The following is an 8,402-nucleotide window of genomic DNA, read 5'->3' on the forward strand; positions in this document are numbered from 1 at the left end:
GTGCTGCACGTGGCTGGGGCCGAGGCGGGTGTACGTGGCACACGCGTGGGCACACGAGGCCCTGGCACGTGGAGGCCCCGGGAAGCCGTGGGTGGAGGGTGTCTCGCCCCCGGGTCTCCTCAGGGCTCGGGTGGGACCCCGAAGCGCGGGTCGCTCTTGCGTCCTGCCCCGCCTGGCCGAGCTGGACCGGGATCCAGCAGTGGGGCAACTGCGTTGGCCCCCGGAGATGCCCCGGTGCTGGTGGCGTGTGCCCGGGGTGCCCCCCACGCGCCACCCCACCCCAGCACCGGGGGCTCCAGGCTGCCTCGGTTTCCCCCGGCTGGGAGCGGGGCAGAGACAGGCCGAGCTCTGCCCTCGAGCGCCAGGTCGCGGCGCCATGCAGCCTGCACGGCTGCACGCGGGCCTGTGGAGGTGTGCACGTGTGTGTGCGACCCCACTACTGTGTGCGTGCGTGAGAGAAAGACCCTCATAGCTCTATGGGTGTGTGTGCGCGCGCGTGTGTGTAGGAGACCCCCCCAGCTCTGTGCATGCGTATATGTGTGGCCCCCTCGCTCTGCATGCACACGTGGGCCCAGAGCTGCGTGCAGGGCGAGGGGTGCCGCCTCTGCCCTTGTGCCAGCGCTGTGCACGCATCCTCGACTGCACCCCTGCGTGCACGTGGGTGTGAGCTCACGCCGGCTGCGCCCGCAGGGCTCCACGGGGCCCTGTTGGCCTGCATGGGGGGGCCAGCACAGAGCAGCTGAGAACCCCCCATCTCAGCATCTCCGCCGCGAGGCGAGACAAAGGGGGCTGCTCTGCCAGCTCCCTTGGTGCCCCCCACACCACGGGCAGGGGGGGCTGCTCCGGCTGGCTGTGGGGGGGATGCAGGTGTGGGGGCCTCCCTGCTGCCCAGGAGGGGTGGCAGAGGTGCATCCCCCTCCCCCCCTTCCCCTTCCCCTGCATCCTGCTGGGCACGGAGCATCCCTGGTGCCCAGGCAAGCCCCCACCCCAGCCTGCAGGCAGGCTGGCAGGGAGGGGGCTGGATCCACCCCCGGCCTGGCCCTGCCTGGTTCAGCTCCTCCCCGGCAGCAGGACCAGCCTCCGTCTCCTCCTCCTGCGTTGCTCCGCAGCTCCCGGCTGCAGCCGCTGCCAGCCGGGCAGGGACCGCCATCAGCATCCCCGAGCCCCCGAGCCGCAGCTGGCTGGAGCTGGGGGGGCAGCCGGCCGTGCCCAGCCGTGCCACCCGGCTCCAGCATCGCCCCGGCGCAGCTGGGGAGGAAGAGCTGGAGCCACCGGGGAAGGGCAGCCCAGCCCGTCCCCCAAGATGCCCAGGTGAGAGCCCCCCGGGCACGGCCATGCCTGCCTCGCCCCCGTGACCCCGAGCCCGCTACTCCCCTGCACCCCCCAGCATGGGCACGGTGCTGTCGCTGTCGCCCGGCTCCCGCCAAGCCGGCCTGTACGACGACGGCGCCGCTGGCTCCCTCGCCCACTACCCCAGCGCCAAGGGCGGCGGGTCCAAGGCGGACCGCAGCCTCAAGCGTCCCTCCATGCTGCTGCCGGCCTTGACCTGGAAGCGCCTGGTGGCCTCCACCAAGAAGAGGAGCGGGCGAGGCAAGGCCCACGACCCCCGTGGCGCCCAGGACGTGGCCCAGCTCAACCACCACAACGCCCAGAAGTCGCTGTCCTGCGCCAACCTTGCCGGCTCTGCCGCGGACGGGCAGTCCCCGGCGCCCCTCAGCGCGCAGCGCGTGCCCGCCATCTCCGGGGCGGCCCCGGGCTCGTCACCACGCCGCGTGGTGGTGCAGGCATCCACCAGCGAGCTGCTCAAGTGCCTGGGAGCCTTCCTGTGCCGGCGCTGCTACCGCCTCAAGCACCTGTCGGCGGCGGAGCCGGGGCTGTGGCTGCGCAGCGTGGACCGGGCGCTGCTGCTGCAGGGCTGGCAGGACCAGGCCTTTGTGACGCCAGCCAATGTGGTGTTCGTGTACCTGCTGTGCCGTGAGGCCATCGACGGCGACGCCGTGGCCAGCGAGCGTGACCTGCAGGCCGCCCTGCTCACCTGCCTCTACCTGGCGTACTCCTACATGGGCCACGAGATCTCCTACCCGCTCAAGCCCTTCCTCGTGGAGGCGGGCAAGGACGCCTTTTGGGACCGCTGCCTGCGCATCATCCACGCCACCAGCGCCCGCATGCTGCGCATCAACGCTGACCCCCGCTACTTCACCCAGGTCTTCGCCGACCTCAAGAGCGAGGGCACCGCCCGCCACGACCTGGCCCCGATCCTTGACAGGTGACTGGTGCCTCCGCCCCAACCCGCGTCCCGGGCATGGAGCTGGTGCTGAGCCTGGCCCCGTGCCCTGGGCTGGTGCTGGGGGGCCGGTGGGGAGGCGGCCCGTGGGCGCGGCAGCTGCCCCCTCTCCTGCAGCGCTCTCCTGAGTGCGTCCCCGTGGGGGGCGAGTCCTGGGGAGGGTGGTGTGTGCGCACACGTATGTACACACACACGCACAAACCCCTCACGCGCACCCACGCGCATCCCCCTCCACACACGCTTGTCTGCACATGTACGCACACACGCACCCCTTCGGTGAAATCACACATGCGTCCCCCTCCTGCACACACATGCATGCACACACAGATCCCCGCGAGCACACGCCCACACCCCTGTGCACACATGCACTCCATGAGCACACATGTGAACCCCCTCTGCATGCCCCTTTTACACACATACATGCACACACACATACCCTTGCACGCACGCGCACGCATCCCCTCCACACACACAGCCCTGCATACAGGCACACAGACCCTTGCGTGCACACACCCACAGCCTCCCTTCCATGCACACACCCATGCAGCTCCCCCCATGCACACGCACACATGCACCCCCTCTGTGCACACTGCTGCCCCAGCCCCAGCCCCAGCCTCTCTCCAGTCCCCTGTACCGGCCTGTTGCTGGGCTAGGTGCGCCAGCTGTGCGGGGCTGAGCTCCGGAGCTGAACCCGGAGCCAGGCTGCACACAGTGGGCAGGTTTGGGAGCCGGGCTGGGGTCTTGGGCCCCTGCAGGTGCTCATCCTGGAGCGGACGTGAGGGTTATTTGGGCGCTGCCTGACTGTTATCACTGGGAGGGGGCTACAGACATCCCAGAGGGTGGTGGGGGAAGAGTTGTGGCTGCTGGGAGACCCCACTCTGTGCTGGGAGCAGCCCCCAGACTCCAGAGCAAGAAATACCCCGACAGCCTTGTTGGGCTCCACTGCTCCCGCGCCATCCCAGCGGGCACCGAACCTTGCTCCGGGCAGACCCCCGAGCTGGAGATGCCCAGCAAAGAGGAGGAATGGGAGCCCCCCTCTTCAAGCAACCCCCATCCTGGTGCTCTGCTGTGGGGGCAGCTCCCTGCAGGCAGGGACGAGTTGCAACCACCCTGTCCTACAAGAGTGGACACCGATGGTCCCGGGCTACCGGGGGCTGAGCACCGAGGGGTCCTGGGGAAGACAGAGCCCCCCTCCCGGCCCGTGTCCCCAACCCCACAGGCTCTGCCTCTGTCAGGACACAGCTGGACAAATCCCCTGCTGCTATTTAGAGGGGAGGCTGGCGGTCCTCCTCGCCAGGCCCAGCAAAACCCAGGAGCTGCGTGGGCCTGGCCTGCTCTGCAAGGCGGCGACAGGGGAGTTGAGCTGCCTTCACTCCCCCACGCTGGGCTCCACGTACCTCCAGCCACTTTCGGACACTGGGGGAGAGGCTTTCTCTGGCAACAAGCTGCCAGGGCATGAGGCAAAGCCTTGCACAGAGGTATCGCTGGAGCTGGGCCCTCCCAAGCAAGCCGGGGGGCCCGAAATTGGTTTATGGCTACCGAGTCTGGCACGTAGATCTCTGAATGTAGCACGTCAGGAGGCGGCAGGGCTTGCGGCAACCCCTTTCGGGGGTAGAGTCGGTGCTTGACACACGTCGGCTCCACTAGAAAAGGTCCGAGCCCAGCGGGAAAGGGCCCGGGGGTCCGATCGAGCAGGCGCTTCCCGGCACTGGCTGCGTGCATGGAGAACCACGTGTTGCGCCTGGGCTGGAGCGGCAGGGTGGTACTGGGCAGCTCATGTCGCCGTCGTGGCACGGCGGGCGACGCTCCTGCCTTTCCACCTCCCTCCTTGCCCAGAATCGGGACCGTGGGTGGCAATCTCTCCAGCCGCGGCCAGCTCAGCCGCCGCCCCCGCTGCCGCGTGAAGAGCACCGTATGCTCTGCCAGCACGGAGACACGGACTCCCCCGTGTCTCCCTCCGGTTGTGTGTCTCCTCCTCCGCTGCCCCAGGAGGGACAGCCTCAGGCCCGCCTGGATGCTGCGTTGGCCGAACTGGACTCTGGCTGGTTTTTAATTTCCTTCTGTGGGGCCGGCGGTTCCTGCTTCTGCCCATCCCCGGAGAGGGGGGGATTCGGGACAGCTGATAGCCCCCTGGGAGCCAAGCCACCCCCCTGCCTGTGACTGCTGCCGTGACTCGGGCCAGAGCCCCGTGGGAGCAGGTGAGGGGTCCCCCGGCTGTGTCGCGGGGCCAGAAGGAAGGACACAGCGGGTGCCGGAAAGCCCCTCGCTGCCCGGGGTCTGGGCAAAACTGCCTTCCCTTCCTAGCTGTGCCGTGCCGGGGCCAGGAGGGTCCACACCGTGCAGCGGGCAGAGTCGTTTCCTGCTGATGACTGTGGCACTTTATGCAAAATAAAATGGGAAAACTTCCTCCTGGGCACTGGAGTCCTTGCGGGCTGGAGCTGGTGGTGCTGGGGGCTCCTGGAGGGCTGGCCTGTCTCCCTCGCCTGCCACGTCGGGGCCTGGAGATGAGCATCTGACTCTTTGGTAGGCTCAGGCATGGGCCCAGCCTGTTGGAGGGGGAGCAGGGGTGCCCCCTGCTCCCCCTCCCGGTGCTCAGAGGGGCTGCCCGTGCCCAGTGAGGGGAACACGTGGCCACGGGTCATGGCGACCGAGCCGCACTCCCAGGCTGGGGTTGGGGCAGCTGGGAGAGCAGCGCAGCCCCTTTTACAAAGGAGCCGAGTGTCTCTCTGTGGGGGGATAAAGGCGGGATGGGCCGTGTGAGGCTGGACACGCGTGTGCCTGGGAGTCCACAGCGTGTTTGTGAGCACGCAGGTGTATGCGCGTAGGTTTGTCTGTAAGCATGGGTACGTATGCATGCGCCTGTGTGTGCAAGCACAGACGTGCATATACATGTGCAAGCATATACATGCATGTGCACACAGGCACGTGTGTACCAGTGCATGTGCACGCACACATTGACGAACAGTTCCCACCTCCAGTCCTTTACAAGTGAAGTTGATCACCCAGGTGGGTCTTTCCACCGGACCCCACCTCACTGGATTGAAGCAGGACCCCCTTGGACATGGGCTGCGCTGCACACGCATGTGCACAGAGCTCCCTAGAGCCCCAGGCACCGTGTGCCAGGGCCCTGTCCTTCCCAGCCTTCCTGCCCAATACCAGGACTTGAGCCTGGAGTGAGAGCAGATGGGGACTAGGGGGAAATGCGCCCCCAGGCAGCCGCCCCTGCAGGGAATGGGACCTGCAGGGCCAGTGGGAGCTCATTAGCCAGTGGCTCTGTGCTGTTCAAAGCTGCTCCCTGCCTGGGCCTTACGGGAAGGTGCTGCTGGTACCAGCTGGCTTAGCCCCTTGCCTCCCCGCATGTCCCAGGCAAAGAGACTTCCCCAGTGCTGCCATGAGCCATGTGTGGCAGCAGTTGGGACAGGGTGACAAGCTGGGAAGAGGATGGGACAAGGCCCAGGCACAATGGGAGCAGCTCGTGCTTGCCCCCCTCCCCTGGAGTCTAAGACCCCCCATAAGCACCAGAGAAACCTGACACCCAGGAGCCCCCACGGTGGAAATGCAGCCAGCTCTGGGGTGGACCAGCGCAGCCCCAGTAGTGTGCAGCAGCACCATGCATGACCCCTGGCTTGTGGCAGGCCAGAAGCTGGGCCTGTTCCTGTCCCCTGTGCAGGGATTGCAGATCTCAGCACGTCCTTAGCTAGGCCTGAGCTGTGCCCGGGAGGGGGGTCCCCCTGGCCAGCCTGTGAGATGATGCCAGCCTCATCTGGTGACTGCAGGGCTCTGGTTTATTTACAAGGGGTCCCGGAGCAGCCTGCCAGGTGCCCAGGCTGGGCTCCTCTCTGATCTGAACGTGTGGCACTGGAGCATTCATCCTGTAAGGAGGCGGAGGGGAGCTCCAGCCCTGGCAGCAATGCAAGCAGGGTCTGGGCTGTCCCTCTTTGGAGGGTGACAGGGGCACCGGGGGCAGCCAGCAGGTCAGGGCAGAGGGCAAGAAGGTGCGAAGCCGGCAGGGAGGGGCGCGGGGCTGGAGCCGGCTCTGCCAGCCGATGGCTGTCTGGCTCCTCAAGGGCCGGGGTGGTCGGGCCTCTCCTCCAAGTGGGGAGCCAGCGCGGGTCCTGGGGGCTTCTGGGCAGGGCCGGGCAGCTTGTGGGGCCCTCCTGGCCCAGACGTAGCCTTGGCTGGGTGGAGGGGTGACATCAGCTCCTTCCACCCTCTGGGCCAGGGCTAGGCAGGCCCCCAAGCCCCCTGATCTCAGCTCTGCGGCCAGTAGAGCACGAAGCCATTGCGGCTCTTGCCGAAGTCGGGCATGGCGGCCTCGGGGCGCGTCTCCACGGCCACCAGCCTCTTCTTGCCCCGCAGGCTTATCTGGATGCAGTCGGACACGCGCACCTCCAGCTCCCGCCTGGTCCTGGGGGGAGAGCACGGGTCAGCGCCAGCCTGGAGCCGGCTGCAGGCCGCGACGGGAAAGCAGCCAGGGGCCAAAGTCTCACACCCCTGGGGCTTTGCTTCTGGGGTCCCGGGGATGGGCTGCGAAGGGGGGTGCCCAGCCTCGCTGCCTTGCCCCTGCCAAACCCAGAGGTCTGTGACTCCAGGCTTGGCAGGATCCGGCCCGGGGAGCTGCTATTCCAGGCAGCGGCGGAGGCGGCTGCCCATCTGCTCCAGGGGCGGAGGTGGCGGCTTCACTCCTGTTGCCTGTTAATTGGGGAGGCTGATTCGGCCGTGGTGGGTTAACCCCATTGCTGCTGGGCCAGATCGCGCTGTCCCCCCTCGGGTTCGCTTAGCCTGGCACCACCTTCAGGGAGCTACAGCTGGGGGAAACTGAGGCACAGAGCGGTTCAGGGGCTGGCCCCCAGCTCCACGCATCTTGGTGCCTGTCTTCCAGGGCAGGGAGGAAGGCGCGGGAAGGCCAATGTCCTCCGATGTTGTGGGGCTCTGCCATGCAAGTTTGCACACCGCGTGCATCCCCAGGCTGGCTCTAGCTGGCTGTGGAGTCACTTATTGCGTGCCCCCTGGACAGGCTTCCCGGGGTGACCACCCACTCCATGGAGGGACACTGGGATATCTGCCGGGGGGAGACCCATTTTTATCCAAGCAGTGACTCCCTGTGCCTCAGTTTCCTCCCCCCTCCAGGGGCAGATGAGCCCTCGGGGGGTCCCCACTGTGCCAGGCCAGGGAGCAGGGCTGACCCCCCCAGTGGTGGGCAGGGAGCCATGGAGGGGCACGTGGCCTCTGTGCTGCCTGCCCTGGCCCACTCTGCCCCCAGGCCACACATTGTCTTTGCTCGCCCACCCCTTCTCCATCCCCATGCTCGTTACTGAATCTCAGCAATTAACGAGCTCTCTTGCCATTGCCTGGCAACCAGCTCCCAGGTAGGGAGACAGCTGAGAAGTGGGGCAGGGCGGCGGGTGTATGGGGCCATGCCTGGCCGGAGCTGCCTCCTGCCGGCCACGGGGCTGCGTCCCCTCCTGTGGGGTAGGGGGAGGTCGCATCCCCCAAACCCAGTGGGGACCCCTAAGCACCAGTCAGCATGCTTGGGATCCACGGAGGCCCCAGGCATGCACCAGTCTGCACTTCCGGGATCAACCAGCGTGCTCCGCTCCACGTTACACCCTGACCACAGCCTGATACCTCACCCCGAGCTCCCCACTGTGTGCTGCGCCCCAACCACAGTAGGCCCTGCTCGGTGCTACAGCTTGACAACAGCGTGCACACACAGCCTGCAGGAGTGCATTGCACACCCATCCTGCACCCTAACAGCACCATCCAGTCAGCCTGACAACTGTGTTCCCACGACACGCTACAGCCTGACAACCATGCGTGTCCCAGGAAGGCTGGTGCCAGGCTTTTCACCCAGCAAGTCGGGGGGCCGAGGCCGGAGGGAACCCCGGGGGCTGTGCCAAGGAGGGGTTCAGGAATCCCAGCCAGATGTGGGGGCGCTGCTGGCTCAGACCACCCCGTCCCCCTCTGGGGCCTATCAAGGGTCCACAAAGGGAGCCCAGGCTGAGTGTGCACAGCTGACGGCAGTGTCTAAAGGGGCAGGGGCCTGCCGGAGAGGGGCCTGGAGACCCTCCTTGCCGACTGAGGGTGATGCCAGTCCTTGCCCCCTGCCCAGGTGCTG

General features: G+C 67.1%; 2 protein-coding genes across 2 annotated transcripts in view; one reads left to right on the forward strand and one right to left on the reverse strand.

Annotated features, from left to right (window-relative positions):
• Positions 1–1,364: 1,364 nt before the first annotated feature.
• On the forward strand, positions 1,365–2,295 carry LOC109291144 (cyclin-dependent kinase 5 activator 1-like). The gene has a single exon (XM_019508007.1). It carries the CDS (start codon positions 1,389–1,391, stop codon positions 2,268–2,270), a length of 882 nt encoding a protein of 293 aa, XP_019363552.1. The 5' UTR covers positions 1,365–1,388; the 3' UTR covers positions 2,271–2,295.
• Positions 2,296–6,099: 3,804 nt separating this feature from the next.
• MYO1G (myosin IG) overlaps positions 6,100–8,402 on the reverse strand; it is a 42,348-nt gene continuing 40,045 nt past the window's right edge. Inside the window, exon 22 of the mRNA XM_019508009.1 lies at positions 6,100–6,692. Within this exon, the coding sequence (XP_019363554.1) occupies positions 6,536–6,692 (157 nt within the window). The 3' untranslated portion in view covers positions 6,100–6,535. The remainder of the gene's footprint in view (positions 6,693–8,402) is intronic.

The sequence above is a fragment of the Gavialis gangeticus genome, unplaced genomic scaffold (assembly GCF_001723915.1).
Source record: "Gavialis gangeticus isolate Ggan-Ray unplaced genomic scaffold, GavGan_comp1, whole genome shotgun sequence".
Lineage (NCBI taxonomy): Eukaryota > Metazoa > Chordata > Crocodylia > Gavialidae > Gavialis > Gavialis gangeticus.